This window comes from Tympanuchus pallidicinctus, unplaced genomic scaffold, assembly GCF_026119805.1.
Source record: "Tympanuchus pallidicinctus isolate F22 unplaced genomic scaffold, pur_lepc_1.0 scaffold22, whole genome shotgun sequence".
Classification (NCBI taxonomy): Eukaryota; Metazoa; Chordata; class Aves; order Galliformes; family Phasianidae; genus Tympanuchus; species Tympanuchus pallidicinctus.
Genome location: NW_026294739.1, coordinates 14,801,819 through 14,814,410, shown reverse-complemented (window position 1 = coordinate 14,814,410; position 12,592 = coordinate 14,801,819). Strand labels below are relative to the sequence as shown.

Below are 12,592 nucleotides of genomic sequence, written 5' to 3'. Positions count from 1 at the left end.
GCCAGGAAGGCTCAAAGGGCTGGCAGCCAAAGGGAGGGAAGTGTCTGAGTCTGAGCAGGAACAAGGGGAGAAGTGATGTCCCTGGTCCCCCCTGTGGCTGCACTGACAGCCTGCTTGGAGCACAGCACCTTGAGCTCTGCAGGGACTATTAAGTGCCATCAAATAGCAATACACCATAGCAGAGAACCAAGGGCAGACCAGCTGGATGCTCAGCATTATTTCTGCTCTCAGTCCAAGGCTCCCAAAGACCAAAAGTTCCCCCAAACCTGCAGTTTACACAGAGCTCCGCAGAAGAAGGTGCAGAGTTCCATGCCGTGAGTGATGCTGGGGAGGTGGCATCACTGATCCCAGTCTCCCCCAAGTACCTGTTCCCAGTAAGCACAGTGCCAACCAGCACTGCTGGAGCACAACAGGCAGGCAGGGAGCAAAAAGCTGCCAGAAGCATAAATTCCTTGGTAAGGTTTTATCATTTTAAAGAGAACAAACTCCAATTGATTGCCCTTGTAGGAGCCTGCACGGTACTTGCACTGCTAGCCCAAGCAATAGAAATTTTAATTGCTTTGGTAATTACACTTGCAGCAGCACTCAGCCCTTTGTTCTGCGAGCGGAGGCCAGCATATGCTGTGCTCCGGTGGCCCCGTCTGGCTGCAGCCTGGAACAGCATTTGCCACCTGGAGAGAAGGGACACTACCCTGGTGGCATAGAGCCTCGCCAGGCAGGGATGCACAGCATCTCATGGCATTTCTTCTCTGGGCTGCACAGAGCTCCAAAGCATGGTGTGGACACAGGGATTGGGTTGCAGCAATACACAGCTGTAGCACAGACCTCCACGCTCCACTCCATCAGACAAGTGGGCTCAGGGCATGCGGTGCAGGGGGTGAGTGCATGCCCAAACCTCGCTGGGCTCTCCCCGGGAACAGCTATCCTCCCTCCCCAGCCCCAGGTCTGCTCAAGACAGCTGTAAAACATAAAGCAGAGGGCCTTTGGGGAGATGCCATTGTAGCCTGGATTTGTCAGATGTGCACAGGTCTCAGTGTGCTTGCAATTCCACTCCTCCTGCCTGCACCATGTTTCATAAATGCACAATCCTGGCTGACATTGCTCTGGGTGTCTCAGTTCTCATGGTTGCCAGAAATGCAGGTCACAGCCATACATCTCTAACAGCAACAGCTGCCAATATGCTGCAGTCACTTTGTCTCCTGTTGGATGGCTCACGGCTAAAAGCGATGTTTGCAACTATGCTGCTATTGGCCTCAGCACTTGCACCAAACAGCTCCACTCCCATCCCAGGAGTTTCTTCCAACAATGGAGGGCTAGAGGAGAGGGGGATCAGTGCAGAAAACACGTCTGCTGACTCTGGAGATACATCCCCACAATTAGAAACATGGGATCTACACACATCTGTAACAAAACCCAACAAGCCTGGGGGTTTTCCTCACTGCCCATTGTGTGCAGCTGTCTTTCAAACAGAAATTTCTCAGCTCAGAAAGGGGCAGGTGCTGTTTGCAGATTTATTTCTTCCTTGTCAGGGCTGCTCCTCTCAGCGTTTCAAAGCAGATCTAATTACAGGGTGTTGCACTCATTGACAATTTCACATACCTTGCTATTTTAGGCCAACCTTCAATAACTGGCAAGAAGCAGAGCTCTAAGGGTGGAGGTAACAGGCTATGGATTTATGACACACTGGTATTCACACAAAGCAACTTAGCGCGAGCACAGAAATATCCTCAACTGTGCTGCTGCCATCAACTTGATAATGAGAATGCAATTTGAAATAAAAACATCTTGGGGACCAATTCACTAGGCAGCTAGCAAAACCAGGCAGGGCATCTAGAAATGGAGGACTGTGCTCCAAAACTTGAGTATCACAAGGGATTTCATAAAAACAGAGAGAATGGCTGCATGTGGGTTACGGTACCTACAAATGAAAAGCTGTTTAGTGAAGCTCAAGCAGAGAGAATATGGTGCTGCAGCTCTGTGTAGGCAGGCAGAGGGGATGCTTATCCCAGCCCACTCTCCCACACAGCAGAGTGGGATGTCAGCTGCAAACAGCCCAGGACAGAGCCTGGCTGAGTACCACAGTACCCAAGGGTTGGCCTTTCAGGGAGCTATGGAACAAAGGGGCTGCAGGGCCTCGTGCATGTTAAAAGGAGCTGGTTTTGCAGGAGCTGTTCCCAGGTTCAGGTCAAGCCTGAAGCCTGCTTCAACCTACTTTTAAGTGGTACAAGCAGCCGTGCTCCCTGTGCCTGACACAGTGCAGTCCCCCTCTTCCAGGGGAAGGGTGCACCTTCCCTTGTCTGCTGTGCGCAACACCCGTGGGACTTACTTGTTGCTGTCCCGGTACTGATAGATATAGCAGCCTTGAGGCATCCCACTCTCCTGGTCCAAGGTAAACGAGAGCTTCAGCTGCAGAGAAGAGGTGGGGGGGGGGGATGAGAAGGGAGAGACAAAAAAGAAAGCAACATTTTAGGCTGCGTTCTCAGTCATCACAGCAACTCCAAGCAGCTCACCGAGCCTGACACGCAAACACCGTGGCCTGGAACATAGCGCGGGGTTCCAAACCTCAGGGAAAAGTCACATGCGTTGCAGAAAGGCTCTCGCTTTTTCCACCCTTTGTTACTATAAAGTGTTTGTGGTTGCTCTGCAATGCATGGGACAGAGCGGCTCAACCCTCCAAACCCACCCACACACACCGCCCTTCACCAAAGCGATTGCGGTTCCCCTCAGACACCAAAGAGAGGAGCGCTCGCTGCAGTTCCCACGAGCCTTTCTCTGAAAGCCTTCCCGGCTCCATCCCATTCCCCCAGCGCGTTAGAGCGGAGGAGAAACCGCAGAAGGAAAGGTGACAGATTTTTCCTTCTGCGCGGAGTTATTAAAGAGCTGTTAGGAGGGTTTGCAGTTTGGATCGGCGTCCGGCAGGAGGCTGCGATTTGACCTGGAAGCTGCTTTCCTTGCTGCTCCAAGGAGGCACTCAACGAGGGCTGGCGGCTTGCAGACACTGCTCTGCTCCATTTATTTAAGGGGGAAAAGCTAATCCTCTTTCACAGAGCAGTTCTGAAAGGAGACTTTATTTCTGGTGAAAACGTCTCCGGTGATTTGATATGCCAAACAGCCCTGAAAAAGGGCTGAGCTGAGCCCCTTTCCCCAGGGAAGGCTGGTGGGGCCACGTGTGTGCCCCACGGGCAGCTCTGTGCCCTGCAGGAGGGCTGCTGCCCCTCACCAGGACCGGGTGGCAGGGGCCACATCCTTCAGAGGGGGTGGCTGAGAGCAGTAGGACAAGGGGTTTAAGTTGTGCCAGGTTCAGGTTGGACATCAGGAAAAAAAAATAAAATTCGCAGAAAGAGTGGTGGTGCACTGGCACAGCTACACAGAGAGGTGGGGGGGTCATCATCCCTGGAGGTGTTCAAGAACCATGGAGATGTGGCACTGAGTGATGTGCTCAGCACTGCAGTGGGGATGGGTTGGGGTTGGACTTGGTGATCTTAGTGGTATTTTGCAACCTTAACGATTCTGCTATGATTCAGGACTTGAAATGGGCCTGGAAGGCCACAGTGAAGGCTGAGATGTTAGCAACACTCAGCCTGACCTCGCTGAGCAGGGAGAGGAGGAGAGTGGTGCTGAGCCGCTCCATTTGATCACACTCCCTCCTCTGGGCTCTGAGGAAATTGCTAACTCAAATTGATGGCCTATTCAGGAGTAAATAGTGAATTAAAGCATCTTTCTCCCATAGGCTGTTAAGAAACTCTATGTGCTGAATCACTGCACGGAGCACCAATATTCCCTTCCTTACGGAGGAGCAAAGTCTGACACTGTGCTCTCAATGACCCAAATAAAAACGAATACCATGAAATCATGGAAAACTTCACCATCTTGGACACTGAGTCCAGAACCAGGAGCAACACTGAGGCCAAACCCAACCTATCTCCTGTGACTTCCACACCCCAACCCTGTAAGCCCTTCTGAAACACACTCCTACAGCAGCATGCAGCACATGCGTCCATGCTGTGTGTGTGTGTTCGAGGCAGAGGTACAGCAATTCACACTGCTGTCCAATTGGCAACCTGCACATGGCTGTTCCCATCTGCACCTGCCCTGTGAGCTCTGACCTGCTGCAGCCCACAGTATCGCTCAGACCCACCTCTGGGAGCAGGAGGAGCTGGGAACTCCCCAAAGCCATTTTCTCAGGTCAGGTTATCCTAAGCTTTCCTGCTGGGATATCAGAAAGCACTGCTGAGCCAAAAGGGACAGCGGTTATCGCAGCCCCACACGCCCTGTGCTTTGAGGGGAGGGACCACATTGCAGGGAAGGAAAACAAAAGAAAGAACAAAATTGGGTATGTGTGGCTTTGGCTGCTTGTAACAATAGCTCTGATCGGGGCACAGTGAGGATGGCTTGAGCCTCCCACTGCCAGCTTGTGGCTCAGTGGCCTTTGGGCTTGCACCTTTAGTTACAGCTCACCTGGGCTCTGCAGCACTGCTCTGTGGGAGGGGTGAGTCCAGGGCATGGGAAGGAAGGAAAAAGGCTGGGAGGAAAACCAGCTGTGTTTGGACAGGCTGCAGGGGACAGCTATCAGGTAGGGCAGGGTGTCTCTCTGGGGGACGGGGTCCCACAGATCCTGCCTACCCAGAAAGCAAAGATGACAGCTCCCTGAGATACCACAGCTGCAATTTTTGTTATTTTAACCCTTCTTTCTCTGGATCTGGTATCCAGACAAACAAAACACACCATGCTGGGCAGGCTCAGCCATCTCTGCATATCCACAGCGCCAGTCTTAAGAGGACTGCACTGCTATGCAGCAGCTGTCCTTTCCTTTTACCTTCATTCACTAAGCACCAAACATCTGCTTCCTTCCGAATTAAAGATTGCTGGGGATAGGAGAAATGCCAGCAGCTGAACAACCACTTTATCATCCCCTTCTATCTGACTTCTGCTACAGCAATGTCACGAGACATCCCAAGCCTCCAGGTACATGCAGACCTACAAAACGAACAGGCTTCTGCAATACCCCCTCTGGCACAGCTCTAACTCTGAACCAACTTGACAACATTGCTCCAACACCGCACTCTGCTTTGAAGCTCCCTTTTTGTGTTCCTCATCAGAATGCAAAGAGTTGCCAGAAAGCCAGCAAACAAATATCCAGACAAAGCAAAGGCCACTGCTCTTCAAAATACAGGACTGTATGTCTGTAGGGGCAGCGGGGGGCTGGTTTCCTACAGAAATGAAAGTGCAGGGTGACCCTGTCACAAGGAAGGCTCATCAGCTCAAGCAATCTTCAGCATTAAACATACGAGATCATTTCATCTTACAAGACACTGCTGGGCTTCACAGGGAGAGGAGGGGGAGATTTCCCAGCGCTGAGCCGTGCGATTTGGCTTGCACTGCCCTCTTCAGTAGCACAGCCCCAAAGCTCACATGCTAATAAAGATCCCTTTCCACTTCAATAGCTTTGCACATAAAGAAACGCTTGGTGCGGTGCGTGCATGAACTCAATGGGAAAGGGAGCTGGAACACAGCCATGCTGCAAACAGAGCGCAGCTTACCAGGAGAGCCCCATCAATAATTGAGATGTCAGAGGCACAGGGAGGTGCATGGATAAGAGCTGTCAAAAGGAGTAATTGGGATCTGTGCACGTACAGTGATGGATAGGCTCACTCGCTGCCAGATGCAATTGCAGTACACCCAAACAGAAGAATTATAGAATCATTAAGGTTGGAAAAAACTTCGAAGATCATCTAGTCTAAGAGTCCACCTACCACCAGTATCGCCCACTAAACCACGTCCCTAAGTACATCAATTACTCTTTCCAAGGACGGTGACTCCACCGCTTCCCTGGGCAGCTCACAGGATTGGGCTTTGACTCCGCAGTAAAGGAGAGCACTGCACACATGGTACCAGCAGAGGTGGGCTCATGATCTGGCCACTGGTGGGGGGTGGAAGAGAATGTACTTACAGTACATGGCTGACCACTGGTTAAGTCGGAAATGGCGCATGATAGAAGCTTGAGCTGAAGGCAACGCCACCTTCCTGAGGGATGCTGTTGTGGACCTCAAGGCTTGCCTGGGCTTTGGTGCAGCCAGCAGCAGCCCTCATTCTAAAGCAAGTTTTAGGCCTGCAGCAATTAGGAGCCCGGTCATGTGACAGTCTGGTAGCTCCAACAAGGAGAGAGCACAAGGAGGTGAGAATCCTTCTGGCTGCTAAAACACTGCCAGTACTGATATTGACTCGACTGGGCAAATTCTATGTGCCCCTTGAGTAAATGGTTTGGCTTGAATCCCCCTTTGGCTCTGAGTATCAAACCTCTGTCATCAGACAGAAAGTTTTCTCTACACATGCACTGGTCCGGAGAGATATTATCAGTTCAGCTGAGCAACCAGGTCAAAGGTTTCAGATGTTCCCATTTTGGGTCAACATAAAGGCATGCTTCTGCCAGCCTTGATTACGCTGTTCAAGGTAAATCCACCCATGCACTGGCGTACAAGCAGAAAGAGATCACTCACAGCAAGGAGAAGCAGAACATAAGCCTGCGTTACAAAACCTAGGGAACTGCATCTAAAGATTACTCTAAAAACAATCTCCTAAAGGACAGGGGGAATCTGCTACCTGTGGCACTCACTCAATTACAATCCCTCCTACATGGAGGTCCAAAAACACTGCTTACAGATGAAGGTTTCCTTCTCTAGCAAGCTCTAGAAAGCTTTTTAAGAATAAACTTAGTCATCAAGCAGGTTTTTATGCCCCTCCCAAACTTCGGTTTTGACCCACACACACACACACACACACACACAAAAAAAAAAAAGCCCTGAAGTCCTGACACTCACTTTTAAAACCACAAAAAACGAGCCGTGCTCCAGTAACGTAATCACATAGTTTTCTGGCACCTCGTCCCTTAAAAATACATCCATCTGCCTGCACACAGGCCATCAAACTCAATCTTGTTCACAATGGATTTCCCAATTCCTGCGTGCTGGAAGGGCTGCAGCGTTGCTGGCTGTGCTGACTGGATGAGCCCTTACAGAAGCACAGCCTGCAAACCTCACAGCTGTGTTTTCACTTAAAGAAGCTGTTCTTGAGCCCAAAGCACTTCTTCCAGAGAGCTTTTCTACTTGTGCTGCAGTTCAGAATTGCTGGAGAAAGGTAGAGGCTGCACTTCTTCCTGGTTGCCCCTTTCTTTAGAAGAGAATGTAGTAAGGATAGGATGGAGTAACAACAAAGAGAGGAAAAGTCCTACAGCAGAAAAAGAGGAAAGACATGGAAGCTTGTTGCCATCAAAACTAATTACCTGTTGCACTGGGTTGGGGTGGTCCTTCTGTTTGGCTCTGCAGTCAGCAAATGTTTGGCCAACCCCAGCACCTGGTCATGGGACTGCTGCTGCTACTGGTTGGAAATCCCAAACTGGACCCGTCTCACGGCGACAGTAGCATGTTTGACAGAAATTTGGTCCAGGCTAATTTTATGGCCTGGCTTTTGGGTGGTTCTGTGTGGAGCCAGGAGTTGGACTTGATGACGCTTATGGGTCCCCTTCCAACATGGGATATTCTATCATTCTATGTTGCTTCCCATCCACCAGATAGAAAAGGGCAGAAGAACAACTGGGTGCAAACAGACAACACAGCAAAGGGGTTCTTGTTTGGTGGGATGGAAACTCCATCCAACCGAGCTTTCCAGTCTCAAGGTCCCCTGAGCAGACAGGTTCTCTCTTACTTGCTGTGCAATGACATTATCACCGCGGGCTTTACTCATTCTGCACCACCCAAGCAGCACAGCTCTGTCATGCCTTTTCCTTCTCGTGACATTAGCCACAATGCTAACCCTGTTATTAAGCTGCAAGACTCACGCATGGGACTAAAACCCAATATAGTCTATTCTAGTCTATGAAAAGGAGCTGAAGCTCATTGGGGCATTACTTCTGGCCTGAATCCCACTACCCATTTCTATTTTACAATCCCACTGTTCCACTCACGTTATTCCTCTGCTACTGCCTGCAATTCACCCAAGAACAATATAAAATACACAAAAAGCCAGCAAATAATTAGCAAATAGAAAAACAGAAGCCAGCAGTTTTCATGCCTTTCCCCCATTGACCTCCTTGATGAGAGACTCTGAGCCTGGGACCTAAAGCCACTATAAGTTATTACTAAATGATTCCTAAGGCTGCAGCAGGGCTTTCTCTCCAATAATCCACCCTGGGACACAGCAAGGATCCTAGGGTTTTCCCATCATGGGATCAGAACAACCAAGTCATGCTCCCTAGCACACAGAAGGGCTGCTCCATGGTCTCATGGCAAGATGTCCTCTGCTACAAATCAGGTAATACAGCAAAACCAGACAGAAGCACGGCATCTACTGCATCCTTTGCAAAGAGACGCAGATGTGGTCACCAGAACAGCAAGCTGATGTCGTACCCTTGATTCTATTTCACAGCTGCAACTGACAGCTGAGGAAATTTTCTGGGAAGACAAGGCACTTGGCAAAAATATAAACTTCCAACGAGTTCATTTTTAAGCATTCACACTTGCCTGCATTAGAAGTTTAGAACACAGAAAACGGAACCAGATTTATTTAGAAAGAAGAGTTGAACATTTCTGCTTGCTTTCTTTATAATTTATAAACTGGATGATTCATTCTTTAGATGCATGATTAAGAAACCACAGGGCTAAAATAAAGATTATACAATTGCAAAGAGTTTATGTTGGTAGATTAAAAATATCTTCTTCAGAAACTAACGAATTCTGACACAGCACCGTATGCTCTAGACCACTAGGGAACTGTCAATGAACTTAAAATATTTGCTACACATACATCAATTTTAAAATAAAAGCAAAACATCCCTAGGAAACGCCGCATAAAAAAATAGTGACACCAACAAGATTTGTGCCAAATTTCACTGCCTGGCTGTTTCATGTTACTCCCAGCCTTCCCTTAAAGCACTCCTGGCTCCTGTTGATCTCCCAGTGCTTCTCCCAGCTCTTCTGGTGCTCTACAAACAACGAAAGACAACTTGTCCCTGTTGTGTGAAGAACGCCTCACTCACAACTGGGCTTTGCCAGCCTTAATAGAGAGGAGTTTGGGGGCTACAGAAAGCTCTTGTATTTTGAAGACCAATGCTGACTTCCTGGTTCTACTCAGACAGAAGGTAAGAGGCAGGGTATCACCCAACCCAACTGGCCAACTCTTCCCCACGTGAGCTATGGAAATTCACTTGGAAAAGCAGGAATTTGAGAGAGAAGGATGACCAAGAGTAAGAGGCTTGAGTGTCATCAGGAATTTGAAAGAAGCCTACAGTGAGCTAGGAGATGATATCAATCATTCTCTAAGCCACATACGTGTTATTTTGGCCTGACGAAGCACAACCTGACCAGAAGGGCATCACTAAGGCATTTCTGTCCCAAAAGACGATATGAATGTGAGTCCTGAAAAACTAAAGGAAAGCCATCGGTATTTTCTCTATTTGCTTTAGATGAAAAGTGACACAACCAAGTGGAAAACCTCCCTAACCCCACTGCTCGGTATGCTGCTACCAGTGGATACTGCAGGCAGCCCATCATTATCCCCAGCTGCTCTGTTTCATCCACCTGACAGTCATCTCTGAAAACAGGTCTCAATTTACTGGCCCTAAGCTCAAGCAGCCTGCAGCTTATTTTTAGACTCAGCACTGCTAGCTTGGGAGAGTCCAAAGCCAGGAGAGAACAACATTGCAGAAGGGAGCAGTTCTCAAAGCAGCAGCAGATCTGGACGCTGACTGATAGCCAGATCTGCTCAGGAACAGAACACAAGTGAGACATAGCAGATGGCTTGTTTCAGGGAAAACAACAAGAAAGCCAGCTACACTAAAAGTTCCAGATCAAAGAAAGGAAATACATGCATTCAACAAAGAGCAACAGGACAGAGTGCCCATCACAAAGTGCCTGGTCTGCACTGGTTTCTAAGGGCTGCTGCAACCTGAGTGAAGAAGGCAGGAGAATGGGACACAGCACTGCCCTTACATGGCTCAGGACACATGGAATCAAGGTAAGAGCTGTGGGTGCAGATGTCTCTGGGCACATGGCAGGAGAAGAAGTGATTTCACGTTTCTTATAGTGTCTGACTCTACAGCTCAACTTTTTTTCCCTTTGGGGAATGTTGATGCGCAGTTTGCAAATCAGACCCAGATTTTGGGTCCTCCTGTAACATGCCCAGTCTTTGTCATTGCTGCTGGGAGGATACAAGGAGCTGAGGGCAGATCGAACACAGCAAATCTTATTTTCTTAAGTTTGTTAATGCTTGCTGCTTCCCTTGCTAAGCCCCTAATGGAGCTGTGAGAACCCAGCAGCAGAGATTAATTTAGTGTCCAGGTACTATCTCATGCCTGGAGGGATTTCCGTAGAGCTGCACGAGAAAACAGATGTAAGCTTGTAATAATCACCAAACAAGAGACGAACTCATTAAAATATGAACAGCCCTTGTGCTGAGATGATAAGGGCTCTGCCAGGTAACGAGAGAGATCACAACAGTATTTCTAGGTTTAGTTCTTTTTGCAAGCAGTTAAACTGGAGCTGGGATTGGGAAGATGCAGAATGCCTCGAATGCCTCACATCATGTGGATGAGTTGGATATTAGGAAAAACTTCGTCTCAGGAAGAGCGGTGATGCACTGGCACAGGCTGCCCACGGAGGTGGGGGAGTCACTGACTTGGAGGTGTTCAAGAACCATGGAGACGTGGCACTGAGGGACATGGTCAGTGGGGAGGCGTTGGCGTTTGGACTTGGTGATCTTAGAGGTCCTTTCCAACCTTAATAATTCTGTGATCTCAGCTGAAAAGCCACGTTCTTCTGCCTCATCCTTCAAGGTGCTGCTGCGAAATACCAGGCAGCCCTAAAGCCCAGCCGCAATCTTGCTGCTTTGAGCTCCCTCAAAGTAGTAGATTCCAAGCTTTCCGAGGACGTTCCTGCCCCTTCCATGGCCGACGAGAGCGGGCTGCTGCTGGGCTCTCCCAGGAACGGGCTGGCTGTGGCTCGCTGGAATTCCTCTGGCAGTGACCTGTTCCCGCTCGCTCTTTCCTAGGTACCTCACAGCTCCTCTGTCACAGCCTGTGAAAAGGCGGAAGCGGGGATGGACAGGGGCCAGGTGACTTGTCCCAGCCAGGTGCCAAGAGCCCGCTGGCAGCTGGGTGGGCACCCTGCCCTCCCGCTTCCCTTGCAGCGGCTCCGGTCCAGCGGAGAGGCGAGTTCCGTGTGCACACGCTTCGGAAAGGGCTCTGGCAAGGTTTGCTCTGAAAAGGTGCAGTATAAAATGTAAAGTTGTGTTGTCAGCCAAGTTGAAGTCAGAGCCTGTGATGCTGCTGTTGATTGCTGGGGGCAAATCAGTGATCTTCTTCCAGCACTAGCGAGCAGCAGGCTGTTTATAACCCTCCATTCCGCACTGTTATTTAACATATGTAAGGGCCTGACATGGTTTATATTCAGTAGTTGTGGTTTCCAAGCAGTATTGCATTTCTTCAAAATGAAGATACATAATATTTTAAAACTATTTTTAAAACCGGTCACAAATCTGCAATCTTTTACGTCATTCCTCCTTCCTCCTATCAAGCCTAAACCATAACACGCGGTCGCAGAAGATCAGCAAATCCACGCGTGCAAGCTCAGCTGCAAGAAAGCCTGCATGCTAACACAGAGGAAAGCTCAAAGCTGCAATTCAGTCAGATCGGTACGAGCCATGTTTAAGGTTTCAAAGACATCCGGGATGTATTCCGCTGTTTGGAGTTGTGGGTACCAGAGCACTGCAGGCAGGGAAGGAGAATCTAAGAACTGAGCCGCACCATGAGCTATTTATTCAACAATCTGCCTCGGCAAGTGTAACAAAACGAAAAGGCTTCCTGCCTCTGGGAGTCCAGCACAGCAGCAACCTGATCATGTATCATCCTAAAATCTCATCACTGCCTTCCCCTGCCAGGGCTGAGCCCGTCCGCTCCTAAAGCGAGTCACAAGACAACTGGATCTCTCGTCCCAATTTTTAACCTATACCTCCACACTGCAGCGTCAGCTGGGGCAGGGAAAAGCTTTAGAAATCATCCTGCAAGCCGCTCCCTAGAAACGTCTGGCTTCTGTGAACCATGTCAGCTCTCACAGAGCTCTATTCTCTCCCTTGTGCAGCAGTTTTGCATAAATCAGACTTTCCAGTCTCCCAGCGTGATGGACTCGTGGCTTTGCTGGGTTAATCGTGTCCAGTTCATTGCTGGAATTGGAGTTGTCCATACCAAAGCAGTAAGTTTTAAAGGCAGAAACCAACACCATATTTTACAGAGACAGTAAAGTTCTCAAAATTAGTTATTTATTCCAACAATATTAAAAGGAGACGCACAACTTTCTCAGTCATTTTTCCATTCGTATTGTTTTGTCTTGTACTTTTTTAAACCCATGAGCCCAATCCTTAATATCTCTATGGAAAAGATGGAGGAAGAAGAGGGCAGGGATAAGGATCAGCCTCCAGAGCACCCACCACACCACTCACCCTCTGCAGAGCTTACTGGGTTTGTTGCTGGGATGCTTTTTTTAAATAGATTCTGGAAGTAAATAAAAATATCTGCAGGAGTCTGTATCGGCTTGTGAAGGAGACC

The 12,592-nt window shown here is 49.0% G+C and overlaps 1 protein-coding gene across 4 annotated transcripts in view; it reads right to left on the bottom strand.

Moving 5' to 3' along the window:
• Nucleotides 1-12,592, bottom strand: part of DIS3L2 (DIS3 like 3'-5' exoribonuclease 2) — a 165,779-nt gene that overhangs the window by 27,555 nt on the left and 125,632 nt on the right. For all 4 annotated transcript variants that reach the window (XM_052686880.1, XM_052686879.1, XM_052686882.1 and 1 more), the window contains exon 15: nucleotides 2,327-2,406. In XM_052686880.1, coding sequence (XP_052542840.1) covers nucleotides 2,327-2,406 — 80 coding nt within the window. The remainder of the gene's footprint in view (nucleotides 1-2,326; nucleotides 2,407-12,592) is intronic.